A 16,009-nucleotide genomic window follows, 5' to 3' on the forward strand; every position below is an offset into this window, starting at 1 on the left:
GAAATGTCATCACGCACTCCTGCCTGTCGCTGATGTTCTCATCTAGTAGACCGGGAAGACTAAAATATGACAAAATAATTGAGGTAAACTGTGAGAGCCATAAAGTGGGCAGACGTGGTGTGGGAATAATGGGAGGTCAGAGGGCGCTCAGCACCCTCTGGAAAGGTTTCCTGCGGGGAAGCTGGACTGGTGGGGCCTTGGTGGCTAGTGAGGATCTGAATAGGTGACATTTAGCCTCTGGACTGGGCCAGCCCCCTCCCTGCTCCCTTGCCCATTTTCTCATCCCCTGGCCTCAGCTGCTATGACTAACTCAACATCTTGTACACATGCTGCAGAGAAAAGCAGGGCTGGAAACTCTGCGGCAAAGCCCAGAACAGCCTGCCCAGGCCCCTTGCTCAAGCCTATGTCCCAGCTGCTTGATAACCAAGTGGGAATGTTAGTAACGGACCTCTCGTTGGGTGTGGAATGTAGCTTCATGTTTATCTTTGTTGCTGTTGTTGTTAATCAGCATTTAAGTAATTATAAAAGTAATCCATGGTTATGGAGAATAAAGCCTTATACCAGAATGGAAGTACATAAAGGAAAAATGGAGCTTCCACTCCCCCAATCGTCCTCCTAGGTTCACCTCCTGTTGAAAATTTCATGTGAACCAGACTCTTTTTCTCTCTGCACAAATACATCCCTATGCATATTAAAAAAAAAAAAGAAGTCATACTTTATAATGTTTTTCAATTTGCTTTTTACAATTTACAATATATCATGGACATCTTTCCATGTCATTTTATTTGGACCTCAGCTTAAAGGTTACCTAGTATTTCAGTTCTTTGGCAGAGTAATTTGTTTCATCGTCTAACATTCGACAGTTATGTCATTTCCATTTTTTTTATGATTGTAAACAGTCCTGCAAACAACCCTGCTTGCCTATATCTTCACACACTTCCGTGAATATTTGTTCAGGACATATTTCTAGGTGAGGAATTGCCAGCTCAAAAGGCATATTTAAAATCTTGATAGATTTTTAGGGGCAGGAGTTAAGATGGCAGAGATGTAGGGGGACCTGGGCTTCCTGCTTCCCTCAGACACAGCTGTGTTGAGGTCAGAACATTTGGAATACCCAGGAATACAGTCTGCGGAGTGACAGAAACATCTCCCCAGGTGGAGGGAGACAGCTTGGCAGGGCAGAGGTGCACGTATGTGGATTGGAAGAGATAAAACAGGTGGGGTAGGAATGGAGGGGAGGTGACCCCTTCTGTGGAGTGACAAAAGGGAGAGAAAGAGAAGCTGTGGATTGTGGTTTTGTGGTTTTGTTAAGATGAGAGAAAAACCTCTCCACACCATCGACCGGGGAACAAGAAATACAGAGAGAGCCTTCTCTGTATTACTCTACTTTGCAAACCTCCATAGGAGCTGAAGATCAGAGTTTTCAGGGGTGCCTGACTTTCTCTGGACCAGAGCCACCACCACGTGTGTGGGCCCGGGACAGGGAGGGGAATAGCAAACTCGGAGTGCCCAGGGAGAGAGCAGTCCCTTCCCTTGAGTACTGTGGGACTGGAGACCATTTGTCAGATGGGCAGAGTGGCACTACCCCAGAAACAGGTCCTTGTGGAGCAGGATCCTTTAAAACATTGGGTTTTCAATCCCAGCCGAGTGCCTGGGAGGTGCTGTAGATTGTGGAGCAAGACAAGCCCCTGCCTGCCCGATTCTGTGAGGGCTGCCTGAACGATGTGGCTTGAGACACCTGGTCCGGGGAGAAGAGACTGGGGTGTTGCCATCTTTCTCCCCATCACCAACACGGGGGGCTTCAGGGAACAGGACAGCGGCCCTCAGTGGAGGTGGGACCTGCTTACATGAAACCCCACCCCTCCGTGCCTGGTAACCACTTACCTACTAGAGCAGGACTGGTGCTGACCAAACCAGACGGCCTCTCCTCCAGACCAGCACAGCCACTGGTTCCAGGCACCAACAGACAATTGTCCTGTGGTTTTGCATGTTAGTCTGTTTTTTTCCTCTTTTCTTTTCTTTCCGTCTCTTCTCTTTTCCCTTCTTTTTCTTTCTACCCTCCTCTTTTTTTTTTCTTTCCTCCCATTGGAATCAGGCTCATACTTTCTGATTTGATTTTTGGCCAATTCTTAATATCTACCTATCTTTTTCTTTCTTTCTTTCTTTCTTTCTTTCTTTCTTTCTTTCTCTGTTCTGGTTTTTTGTTTAATCAGGCATTTTTACTCTATTATTATTACACCTTTTCTGTGTCTCCTTCTTTATTTTCCTCTCTCTCTCTCTCTCTGGGTCAAACTTTATAGTTTCTTTGATTCTCTGCCTGGTCTTTTTCTCCCCCTTTCATTTTTCTCTTTGTGATGGGATAAGGTCCCCCCTCCTCTTTCCTTTTTTCCAGGGTTATTTCAATGAACAAAGCAAAAAACACATGATGGAAGATGCAAACAATCCACCATCACAAGCAGTGGGATAGAGCAGCCCAAGTCACAACAAGAGAGTGCATGCAACACACTCCAAAAACACTTCCTAAAGTGCCAGACCTTGGACAATATATGACCCCTTTTTAATATAGTAGTACTCACAGATGCAGGATGTATAACAAGCTATTAAAACACGTAAAATACAGAAACCTAGCCAAAATCTTGAAATGGAAGAATTCTCCTCAAAAAAAATTCCAGGAAGAAATGACAACCAGAGAATTGCTCAAAACAGATATAAACGATGTATCTGAACAAGAATTCAGAATAACAGTCATAGGACTAGTAGCTGGGCTTGAATAAAGCATAGAAGATGGCAGAGAATCTATTGCTGCATAGATCAAAGACCTAATGAAATAGTCATGATGGATTAAGAAATGTTGTAAACAAGTTGAAAAATAAAGTAGACACAGTGACAGCAAGGATGGAAGAAGCAGAGGAGAGAATAGGTGAAATAGAAGATAAAATTATGTAAAATGATGAAGCTGAAAAACAGAGGGAAAATGAATTACTGGATCCCAAGGAGAGAATTAGAGACCTAATGATTCAATGAAAAAATATCCCTATCACAGGAGTTCCAGAAGAAGAAGAAAGAGAGAAAGGGGCAGAAGGTTTATTTGAACAAATTATAGATGAGCTCTCCCCTAATTTGGAAAGGAAAGAGACATCCAAGTTGAAAAGGAACAGAGAACTCCTTTCAAAATCAACAAAACAGGTCAACTTCATGACATATTATCGTGAAACTGGCAAAATGCAAAGATAAAGAGAGAATTTTGAAAGCAGCTAGGGACAAACAGGCCTTAACTTACAAGGGTCACAGTTTCTTAACCTACAAAGGTAGTCACATAAGGGTAGCAGCATACCTGTCCACTGAACTTGACAGGCCAGAAAAGAGTGGTAGGAAATGTTCAATGTGCTGAATAGGAAAAACATGCAGCCAAGAATCCTTTATCCAGCAAGGCTGTCATTCAGAATGGAAGGAGAGATAAAGACTATCCCAGACAAACAAGAACTAAGCCAGTCCTGCAGGAGATCCTAAGGGGGATTCTGTGAGTGGAAAGCATCAAAGACCACAAAGGACCAGAGACATCACCACAAACACAAAATCTACAGATAACACAATGACACTAAATCTATATCTTTCAATAATCTCTCTGAATTTAAATGGACTAAACGCCCCAATCAAAAGGCATAGGGTATCAGAATGGATAAAGAAAGAAGATCCATCCGTAGGCTGCTTACAAGAGACTAATTTTAGACATGAGGACATCTGCAGATTGAAAGTGAGCAGATGGAGACCATCTATCATGTTACTGGATGTCAAAAGAAAGCTGCAGTAGCCATACTTATATCAGACAAATTAGATTTTAAAACAAATACTGTAACAAGAGATGAAGAAGGGCATGATATCATAATTAAGGGGTCTATCCATCAAGAAGAGCTAACAATTATAAATATTTATGCCCCTAATGTGGAAGTATCCAAATATATAAAACAATCACAAACATAAATACATAATTAGATATAATACCATGATCGTAGGTGACTTTTAATACTTCACTTACAACAATGGACAAATCATCCAGACAGAAAATCAATAAGGAAACAATAGCTCTGAATGACACATTGGACCAAATGGTCTTAACACATATATTCAGAACTTCTCATCCAAAAGCATCAGAATATACATTCTTCTCGAGTGCACATGGAACATTCTCCAAAATAGATCACATACTAGGCCTCAACAAAAAAGGATTGAGATCATACCATATCACGACTCTATGAAACTTGAAGTCAACCACAAGAAAAAATGTGGAAAGCCCCCAAATACATGGAACTTAAATAAAATCCTACAAAGAATGAGTGGATCAGCCAGGAAATTAAAGAAGAAATTTAAAAATATGTGGAAGCCAACGAAAATGAAAACATGACCGTCCAAATCCTTTGGGATGCAGCAAAGGCAGTCTTAAGAGGAAAATACATTGCAATCCAGGGCTATCTTAAGAAGAAAGAAGAGTATAAAATACAGAACTTAACCTCACACCTAAAGGAACTAGAAAGCCAGCAGCAAAGAAAGTCCAAAGGGCAGAAGAAGAAGAGAAATAACAAAGATTAGAGCAGAAATAAACTATATAGAATCTGAAAAGACAGAAGAGATCAATGAATCTAAGAGCTGGTTTTTTGGAAGAATAAACAAAATTTATAAACCCCTAGCCAGAGGTCATAACAAGAAAAGAAAGAAAGAGGACCCAAGTAGATAAAATCACGAATGAAAGAGTAAAGATCACAACCAACACCACAGAAATACAAACAATTATTAGAGAATACTATGAAAAACTATATGCCAACAAACTGGGCAATCTGGAAGAAATGGACAAACTCCTAGACACCCACACACTACCAAAACTTTAAACAGGGAAGAAATAGAAAATTTGAACAGACCCATAATCAGTGAATAAATTGAATTAGTTATCAAAAATCTCCCAACAAATAGGAGTCCTGGGCCAGATGGCTTCCCAGGGGAATTCTATGAGCCATTTAAAGCAGAGTTAATACCTATTTCCCTCAAGTTGTTGCAAAAAAATAGAAATGGAAGGAAAACTTCCAGACTCATTCTATGAAACCAGCATTACTTTGATTCCCAAACCAGACACATACCCCACTAAAAAAGGAGAAGTACAGGCTAATATCCCTGATGAACATAGACACAAAAATTCTCAACAAGGTACTGGAAAATCAAATTCAACAGTATATTAAAAGAATTATTCACCATGATCAAGTGGGATCCATTCCTGGGCTCCAGGGCTGGCTCAATATTTGCAAATCAATCAATGTGATACATCACATTAATAGAAGAAAACATAAAAATGATATGATCTTGTAAATAGATGCAGAAAAAGCGTTTTGGAAAATACAGCATCCTTTCTTAATAAAAGCCCTCAAGAAAGTCGGGATAGAAGGAACATACATTAACATCACAAAAGCCATATATCAAAAGCCCACAGCTAATATCATCCTCCATGGGGAAAAACTGAGAGCTATCCCCCTGAGGTTGGGAACACAACAGGGATGTCCACTCTTACCACTGTTGTTTAACATAGAGTTGGAAGTTCTAGCCTCACCAATCATATAACAAAATGAAATAAAAGGCATCCAAATTGCAAAGAAGAAGTTAATTTTCTTTACAGATGGCATGATACTTTACATGGAAAACCTGAAAACCTCCACCAAAAAAACTGCTAGTACTGATACATGAATTCAGCAAAGCTGCAGGATATAAAATCAATTTACAGAAATTGGTTGCATTTCTATACACCAATAATGAAACAACAGAAAGTGGTATGAAGGAATCAATCCCATTTACAATTGTACTAAAAACCATACGATACCTACCTAGGAATATACCTAACCAAAGAGGTGAAAGATCTGTTTGCTGAAAACCATAAAAAGCTTATGAAAGAAATTGAAGAAGACACAAAGAAATGGAAACATATTTCATGCTCATGGATTGGAAGATCAAATATTGTTAAAATGTTGATACTACCCAAAGAAATCTACAAATTCAATGCAATCCCAATCAAAATAGCACCAGCATTCCTCACAGAGCTAGAACGAACAATCCTAAAATTTATATGGAAACAGAAAAGACCCTAAACCAAAGTAATGTTGAAAAAAAAAAAAAACCCTTGGGGCGCCTGGGTGGCGCAGTCGGTTGAGCGTCGGACTTCAGCCAGGTCACGATCTCGCGGTCTGTGAGTTCGAGCCCCGCGTCAGGCTCTGGGCTGATGGCTCAGAGCCTGGAGGCTGTTTCCAATTCTGTGTCTCCCTCTCTCTCTGCCCCTCCCCCGTTCATGCTCTGTCTCTCTCTGTCCCAAAAATAAATAAAAAACGTTGAAAAAAAAAATTTAAAAAAAAAAGAAAAAAAAAAACCCAAAGCTGGAGACATCATAATCCCGGACTTTAGCCTGTATTACAAAGCCGTAATCATCAAGACAGTAAATTATTGGCACAAAAAGAGACACATAGACCAATGGAATAGAATAGAGAATCCAGAAATGGACCATAAATATATGGCCAACTAAACTCTGACAAAGCAGGAAAGAGTATCCAGTGGAAGAAAGATAGTCTCTTCAGCAATGGTGCTGGGAGAACTGGACAGCGACATACAGAAAAATAAAACTGGATCACTTGCTTACACCATAGACAAAAATAAATTCAAAATGGATGAAAGACCTAAATGTGAGACAGGAAACCATCAAAATCCTACAGGAGAAAACAGGGAGCAATCTCTTTGACTTCAGTTGCAGCAACTTACTTGACATGTCTCTAGAGGCATGGGAAATAAAAGCAAAAATGAACTATTGGGACCTCATCAGGATAAAAAGCTTCTGCACAGCAAAGCAAACAACAAACCTGAAAGGCAACCAACGGAGTGGGAGAAGATATTTGCAAATGACACATTGGGTATCAAAAATCAATAAAGAGCTTACCAAACTCAACACCCAAAAAACAAATCCAGTGAAGAAATGGGCAGAAGACATGAACAGACATTTTTCCAAAGAACATACCCAGATAGCTAACAGACACATGAAAATATGCTCAACACTGCTCATCATGAGGGAAATACAAATCAAAACCACATTGAGATACCACCTCACACCAGTCAGAGTGGCTAAAATTAACAACTAAGGAAACAAAAGATGTTGGCAAGGATGTAGAGAAAGGGGAACCCTCTTGCATTGTTAGTAGGAATTCAAACTGGGCAGCCACTCTGGAAAACCGTGTGGAGGTTCCTCAAAATATTAAAAATAGAACTACCCTACGACCCAGCAATAGTACTACTAGGAATTTATCCAAAGGATAAAGGAGTGCTGATTTGTAGAGGCACATGTACCCCAGTGTTTATAGCAGCACTCTCAACAATAGCCAAATTATGGGAAGAGTCCAAATATCCATCAACTGATGAATGGATAAAGAAGAGGTGGTAAATGTATAAATGGAACACTACTGGCGGTGAAAAGGGTGAAATCTTGTCATTTGCAACAGCATGGGTGGAACCGGAGGGTATTATACTAAGTGAAATAAGTCTTTCAGAGAAAGACAGATATCATATGATTCACTCATATGTGGAATTTGAGAAAGTCTTAGCAGAAGACTATAAGGGAAGAGAAGGAAAAGTAAGTAACAAACAGGGAGGGAGGCAAACCATAAAAGACTCTTAAATACAGAGAACAAACTGAAGGTTGATGTGGTGGGGGAGGAGGTTGGAGGGTTGGAGAAAATGGGTGATGGGCATTGAGGAAGGCACTTCTTGGGATGAGTACTGGGTGATGTATGTAAGTGATGAATCATGGAAATCTACTCCTGAAGCCAAGACTACATTGTATGTTGGCTAACTTGTGTGTGTGTATATATATATATATATTATATATACATATATATATTATACATATATATATAATATATGCTGATTGACACAAATTTCTGTCTAAAGGGCTCTACTAATTTATGTCCTCACCAACAGGAAATGGGGTTTTAGTTTTGGTGGACAGTGGACAGTGTTAAGGCAAGTTCTGAGCTACTTAATTACATGAATATAGTCTGAAGTGTTGCAGGACCAGAACTCACTCAATAAACACTTTGAAAATACTTATCATCCACATGATTCCTGGACTCAAAAGTGTATAACTTAGGAAAAGAAGGTATTTCTACATGAAAACCAAATCAACAAATACATGGTTTGAAAGATCTTTTCAAATGAGATTTTTAGGCAGTGGATGCTACAGGGATTCTCTGAGGCCTGGAGCCCCTGTCTAGGGGAGAATCAAAGGCAAGCTTTAGGTAAGAGGTGTGATGAAGAACTGGATCTTGAATAAGGCTAAGATTTCCATAGGTAGATATAGAGAGGAGAGTCTTGCAGTCCATGCTTGGAGAACAGTTTGGGTGACGTTGGATGTAGGGAAGTGAATGGCATTGAGCAGGCGTTGAATGGAACTAAGGAATGGACTAGCTGGGATGTAAATCTGGGTGGTCTGCCTTCAGAGTCCATGCTTAAAACTACCAAGTGGCAGAGGAAGAGAAAAATAACTCATTCAATAGATAGTATCGTATAGCCTATTTTATTCTTTCCATAATAGAGTTTGCACATTTTTCCATGTCACACATATATCACTATTGTGGGATGGATGTACCATAATTTAGCTTGGACTGTATCAATGGCCATTTAGGAGGATTCCTATGTTTTACAATGACAAGTGAAGTCCTGATGAACTTTTTTGTTCATGAGTCTCTGAGCACACAGAAGCTAGATTTGGAACAGTGGGAAAGAGAAGAACCCTTCCCCTCTTGTTGGGTTTTCCTCTGTGGAGTCTGGACTTTGGAGCATAGATAGCTTTGAGGAGAGTCCTGGGTTGGGGCCTGGGATGGATTCCCCTGAGCCTTAACACAGACCTTGACTGGGACACAAGGTGAAGATAAGGATGCTGTGACCTGGGAGCCAGAGGGCCGAGTCTCATTTTATTCTCATTTTGCTGTTGTCTTCCCTTAGCTTTAAAATCTTGTTTAAACATTCCAGCCTTGTATTGGCCCCACTGTGTGGCATTAACGGAAGAGTCTTATATCCATGGTCTGGTGTAAGCCCTAAAATAATTGAGCATCAACCATCCTAAACTAGGATGCTGTGTTAAGACCAAATAGCAAGAAGCCACTTAGGAGAAGGCTAGAAAAGGGGTTAGTCTGACTCTTCAGCTTGGTGCTAAGATTCTCCCCCTGTTGCTTGCCTCAGTGAGTCTAGACTTTGTGTTTATGGAGGGGAGGGACTTGGGTTGTAGGGGAAGCAACGGAGACACAGGGAAGTATTTGAGAAACATGGTCAAGAAAGGATCAACAAGACTTGGCACTAGAAACAAGGGAGAGAAGGAGTCCCAGGCTATTTTCTGGCATGGAGGCTAGGGAACTGGGAGAAGAGTGGAGGGTGAGAAACAGAAACAGTGAACTTGGAGGAATAACTGGTTTGGGGGAAAATGCTAAGTACAGTTGTTGCTATATTGAGTTTGAGGTCACAGTGGGGAATGTCATCGGAAAGTCACACCCTGCCTGGTTACTTGGGAGATTGAAAAATATTCACAAACCGACAAACACAAAACCTTATAGATCCTTAACATCCTCACCCCAAACCATCACCACAACCCACTCCTGGCCTTCTCCTTTACTTCCATGAACTCTCCGGGTCACCTGCCCCTCCCCAGATAGCTTCCTCCCTTCCCCATATGTCTAATTCTAAATATTCAGTCATCACCAATGCTCTCTGCCTACTCTGGCAGGAAAAATATCAGCTCCCTGTTCCAAATGCCCTCCCTCACTCCCCTAGAACTCTTGATGACGTGCTAGCATATTGTACTCCCTACTTATCTCTGATGGGCTTTGCTGAGCGTCCCTGGCCTTGTGTGTTCTCTCCCTGAGAATGAATGAAGTGACCTTGTAGTGACCATGCTTCCAACTTTAACTCTTGCTGTCCCCAAGAAGTCACAGAGAGCACAGCAGATCAAAACCTACCTTATCCTTCACCATTTCTATTCCTATCATGAGGCCTTTGCCTCGGACATCTCCAACAATCTCAAATTCATCCCGCAGCTCAGCAAGCTTCTGTAGCATGTAGGTGCCAACTTCTTGACTGTTTTCCTGTAGATTTTCTTCTTTAATCACCTGTTTAGAGAAAAGTCCCAAGTGGCCTTGCATTAAAAAAAAAAAAAAAGTTTTAAATTGACTGAGAAACACAGAACAGTAGATGTGCATGACTTTCTTTATGGAAACTTGACCACACAAATGGAACCCAAAGTCTAGTGTGACCATGCCATGTACTACAAAAAGATTTGCTGTAAGGTGCAAAAGAGTCTTGGTATGGGGAATACTTTCCCCAAACCCTTCTCATCTTCAGGGGTGGTTAAAAACTTAGGAAAGAATAGGGGTGCCTGGGTGGCTCAGTCTTGAGGGTCTGACTCTTGATTTCGGCTCAGGTCAAAGTTCTGGGGTCATGGGATCAAGTCCCACATCGCGCTTTGCACTGAGTGTGGAGCCTGCTTAAGATTCTCTGTCTCTGTCTCTGTCTCTCTCTCTTTCTCTCCCTGTCACTTTGAGTTCTTCTTGCACTCTCTCTCTCAATTAAACGATTTTTTTTTGATTTTATAAATTTAGGAAAGATAAAAGACATTTCTCAATGCAGTGTATAACACAGATTCCATAGTCCTGAGGCTCATTATTGCCAGGCTTCGCTGAGAACTGGGATACAGTGATTAAGAAGACAAACTATCTGAGGAAAGATATGTCACAGGTTCTTGCCCCACTGGGAGTTTACTGACCTTTGCTTCGTCAGCCCTCAGTCAGACACAGGCTGTCATTACCCAATTGTCCTGCCACAGGGCCTAGGCCTCGTGAGCTGAGGGGAACTCTGTGAGGGCCCTGAAGATATAAAAATATTTTCATCTACTTCCACTCATGGCAGAGACCATGATTCTTGACTACCCACAATATACTACATCTAGATTTAGCTGATAACAATTGCATGAATCCATGACTCTCGATGTTTTTAACCTATTTGTTCACCTATACCCTCTCTACCTGGTCAAGGTGACACAACACTTTTAAAAAGTTGGCAATGTCTACAAAACAAAGTCAATGACACTTTCCTGACTGCACTTTTTCATTTTGTGATTTTATCGTATTTGAAGATACTTTTTAATTAGCAAGGGAAGCTTTTACTTACTTATTTTTATTTAAAAATACTTAAACAAAATAAAAATACTTAAAAATTTTTTGAATAGGTGAATCATGTGCCTAGTTCAAAAATCAGTAGAGGGGCGCCTGGGTGGCTCAGTCGGTTAAGCAGCCGACTTCGGCTCAGGTCATGATCTCATGGTCTGTGAGTTCGAGCCCCGTGTCCGGCTCTGTGCTGACCGCTCAGAGCCTGGAACCTGTTTTAGATTCTGTGTCTCCCTCTCTGTCTCTCTGCCCCTTCCCCACTCGCACTTGTCTCTCTGTCTCTCTCTGAAAAATAAACATTAAAAAAATTTAAAAAAATCAGTAGAATAATTCTCATTGACCCCTGTCCCCCAGCCACCAAATTCCTCTACCCACAAACAATCATTGTTACACATTTCTTGGACATTCTTCCAGTAATACCTGACACTTTCTTAAACAAGTGCTGTTGTGCATATCAGCAAGGGCACTTAACAGATAAGATACCAGGGAAAATCAATGGAGTAGGGCTGAACAACTGCTAAATTACGTAGTTTGTCCCATAAAACTCAGTTTCTTGTTAGTCTTTCAGCTGATAACTGTACCAAAAAAGGAAGGAAGAATATATAAAGAAAAGGACCAAAATTAATCTGAAGTCAAAGATGGCAGTTGGTAACTATCCATCAAATACCAGAAATATAAAAAGGAAATGTCAGTGTTACCAGCTAGCTAGCTTTTCTTATATTTCCTAGGCATGTGAGATGTATTATGTATTATTTTGTATCTAATACTTCAAGCATCCCAAATAGATCTTAAAAAGGGGGTGAAGGGGCAGAATAAAAACTGGAAATCTAAATTTGTGGAGTGGTAATGAACTCTTCACGTTAATAATGGGATGTCATAGAGTTTGGATAATGTGTCTCTGGTGCTGAAGTAGTCATTTTGTGAAATGAGAGGAATGACGTGGCTGCTGGAACATACCTCAAGCACGGCTGATCCAATGGCACAGGCCATGGGGTTCCCTCCAAAGGTGTTGAAATGATACATGCATTTAGCCAGAGACTTGGCTATCTCTAGAGGGGGAGAATGAAAAGTGGACAAAGAGTGACACATTCCTATTTATAATCTCCCACCACATCACTTGAATTATATTTACTATCATGTCATATTAATAATATGTTTCATGGCATCGAATCCAATTCATTCTTCATTCACCAGATAGTGGATGTTATGAATGGAATTATGTGTGTGTCCTTGCCTCCGCCCCCCCCCCCCCCCGACTCCTCTTCCTATGTGAAAGCCCTACTCCCATAGTGAATGTATTTGGAGATAGGGCCTTTAGGGAAGTAATCAAGGTTAAATGAAATCATAAGGGTGGGGCCCTCATAATACTGGTGTCTTTATAAGAAGAAAAAGAGACACCAGAGCTCTCTCTCTCTCTCATGTTCTCTCTCTCTCTGAGGAAAAGGACTTGCAAGTACACAGCAAGAAGTTGGCCATCTGCAAGAGAGATTTCACCAGAAGCCAACTTTGCTGGCACCTTGATCTTGGACTTGAGCTTCCATAACTATGAGAAAATAAATATCTGCTGTTTAATTCCCTCCGTGTGTGGTGTTTTGTTATGGTAGCCCCAGATGACCAATCCACTTACTCTGTGGATAAGGAAAAATTGCATATTTACTGAATTAGAAGTGTGATAACAAAATCTTTAATGTGTTGTGTGAATTCAAAAGTACTTTAACACTTGATTTATGGGAATTTACATGGGACCTTCACTTGGTAACCCTCTTTTCTGTATTATACTCTTGGTTTCAATCTTTAAAAAACCTCGCATCGAGGTTTTAGTAACATAATTCCTGGATTGTTTCAGGGTGAGCATATATTTGGTTCATTACATTTCCCTTTCTACATCCACATTTTAGTACCTAGAACAGGGAGAAACTTAGCATGTCTGACTCCATGTTGTTTCTATTCCCCTTGCTGCTGTAACCTGTATCTTAGAAATTTCTGCTTCACTCTGCCAGTAGGCATGTTAATCATAGAAGGAATTTTGCTTATAGCTGAGATTTGCAAAGACTCCTTTTTTGTTTTTTCACTGGAAACCTACATCACTTGAGGAGATAAGGAAGTGCAGACAGAAATGACTATGCTATGTTCAAGATTTAAAGGAATGGCGTGACCAGATTCCTGTAGGCAAAGATCAAATGACCAAAGACAAAGAGTTATAAGACCTCTTCAGATGTCTATAGACATCAGTCACCTTTGTCTTCCCCCTTTTGCTAACAAACAAGAAGTTTGAACATTGACCCGAGGGGAGAAGTTTCTTTAGGATGATAAGCCACCATCCTCTCAGTTTGTTGGCTTTTCTGACCCCAACATCTGGCCACTCAAATGATTGGTTTGTCAGGCAGCGAGCATACCAACTTGGACTCAGTATCATACCTTTATTCATTCAATAAAACAGCGAGATATCACAGGGTACTTAATTATCCTTTAGTATCGCTGAAGCGGATACTACTGGTGGAAAAACGGAACAATTTAAAGATTTTTAACAATAAGCAATTCATAAAAACCATTTTCTGTAAAACCTCACCAACATTGAAAATATGGCTCATTCTTATGTTCGCTTTATAGAATATTCTGGCTAAGTGAGATCGTACTGCATTTGTCTGTTTTGTTGATGAGACGTAAACAGAAACCTGTCACTCTGGACCTTGAGTTTATAACATATTGGCGTAGTTAGGCCAAGGAAGAGTCTCCTTCAGAATAAGACTCCTCTGGAAATTTCACAGTTAGCTCCAGGTTGGTTAAAAAGGATCTCTTGTGCGGGATTTGTTTTTGTGGTACGGTTGCTGATACCTTGTCAGTGTGTGAGAACCTTGCGCTTCATTGTGGGGGTAGGAGAATTCATCTTCCCTGCAGCAAGAGCACAAAGGGCTGGCATTCTTCCATCGCTTCCACAGTCTGACAGGCTGTTTCTCATGATCATTGCTAGGGAAATGCACGTGTAGTTCCCATCGCTGTCTTCAACCCACAGAAATTCCCAACCCCGTGTTTTCTGCCGTCACGGTTACAGGAAACCCAGAAGCAAATGCAGCCTGCCCATAGGCTCTACCTGGAGTTGTCACAACTGCTGCCATGGGAAAGCCATTTCCAATCCCTTTAGCCATGGTGACAATATCCGGCAGGATGTCGTGGGTTTGGAAGCCCCAGAAGTGAGAGCCCAGCCTTCCAAATCCCGTCTGCACCTGATGGAAACAGATCCAAAATCATTTGAAACGTTTCAAGTAATGCTGGCTTTTCTGACTCTGATCTCTTCCCTTTCCTCCGCTTCTTCTTCAGTATCATCATTGCCGGCTATCATCTTCACCATCTTTGTACAAACATGGACACAGCACTTAATCTGGGTCTGAGCTTTTAGTTACCAGAAACTGTTTACTAGGTTTTTGGATTTTCGATCCCCAGTGCTGCACAAGTTTCGTTATTAAGATGAATGCTGTTAGTCTGGTTTATACTATTTTGGCAAATCGAAGTTGAAAACTTCGTTATGAGGTGAAGTTCTCTATGTGGGTTTTGAACTGTCCCTGATGCAATCTGTAATGGGAATTTAAAAAGTGTGTTGACTGATAGCATGTCACCTGTGATGACAGCATCAGCTGTGCCTGTTAGCCACTTATTTGATAGACTTCATTTTGGATATTTGAGTTCTGTGCTTGTTAAAGTTCTATACTTGTTAATCTACTAACCAACCAGTCAATTAGCAAAAGCTTCATTATCTTGGGTTGCAGAGGAAGGTTTAAAAAGTTTTCTCCCTATGCCTTTCCTGTCCTGGCTGCCCTACACCACACTTATTCCACAGCCACTCACCTCATCTGCGATGCACACGCCTTCCCGCTCTCGCACCAACTTGAAGGCTTCCTTTAGAAGCCCCTTTGGGTACTGAACAACTCCATTCACCCCCTGCAAAAGACCAAACCAAGGAGTCCTATAACAACAGCATAGCCCTTTGAAAAGAGTTGAAAGAAAGAAGAAAGAAAGAAAGAAAGAAAGAAAGAAAGAAAGAAAGGTCATTATCATCATTAGCATTAGTAATACTAGCAATTTTTAAAATGGTCTTTAGAACTGTTCCAACAATGTGTGAAGAGAGGGGCCATTACTCTTATGCCAAGCCTTTTGGGAAAAGGATGCAAATGTTTATTCTCTTCTGAGATTAGAAACAAAGTAGATTAAGGGGATTTGGTAACACTGAAGAAAATCACCCCAGGGCAGTGTGGGTATTAAAGCAACTAAACATTGGTGGGGTTTCCCTTTGTTTAGAATTTTAGGAATTCAATAGTTTCATCTATCTTTTCAGCCGGGCAATGCAGGAGACAGTTTTTGAAGGTCAGTTGAAAATCAGGGCCCTTCTCTTTCAAGGGGACTGAGAGAATGAATTGAATTTGGAGAGAGACACGGCAATGGTCACTTAAATACTTTGGAATTCTCTAGAATGTATGAATGTATGAATTAAAATTCTCTGATAATTTAAGCCCAATTAGCGTCTAAGGTCAATATACCCACTTGAATTGGCTCTGCAAAAAATCCAGCAATTGATTTGGCCACAGAAGTGTTCAGAGTATCTTTGAACTGTTCAATATACTGGTCTCTTGCTTGGCAGCAGTCTGAGAAGAACAATAAAAACCACAAACAAACAAACAAACAAACAAGCAAAACATAGCATTTGAAGACGTGAGAATGACATTCAGAAGAATGGGAAGAGCACAGAAAAAAAGAATATCTGATGAGTAAATTGACTAGAATCTTTA

General features: G+C 40.7%; 1 protein-coding gene across 3 annotated transcripts in view; it reads right to left on the bottom strand.

The window, feature by feature from the left end:
* AGXT2 (alanine--glyoxylate aminotransferase 2) overlaps positions 1-16,009 on the bottom strand; it is a 47,093-nt gene that overhangs the window by 8,612 nt on the left and 22,472 nt on the right. For 2 of the 3 annotated variants that reach the window (XM_025923763.2, XM_086676893.1), the window contains exons 8-12: positions 15,765-15,865; positions 15,072-15,164; positions 14,320-14,452; positions 12,186-12,277; positions 10,026-10,175 (exon numbers count right to left, since the gene is read on the bottom strand). In XM_025923763.2, coding sequence (XP_025779548.2) covers positions 10,026-10,175; positions 12,186-12,277; positions 14,320-14,452; positions 15,072-15,164; positions 15,765-15,865 — 569 coding nt within the window. Of the gene's footprint in view, positions 1-10,025; positions 10,176-12,185; positions 12,278-14,319; positions 14,453-15,071; positions 15,165-15,764; positions 15,866-16,009 lie in introns of those variants that run through there. The other variant, XM_086676900.1, reaches the window with a different exon arrangement.

The sequence above is a fragment of the Puma concolor genome, chromosome A1, assembly GCF_028749965.1.
Source record: "Puma concolor isolate L17-30 chromosome A1, mPumCon1.1.hap2, whole genome shotgun sequence".
NCBI lineage: Eukaryota > Metazoa > Chordata > Mammalia > Carnivora > Felidae > Puma > Puma concolor.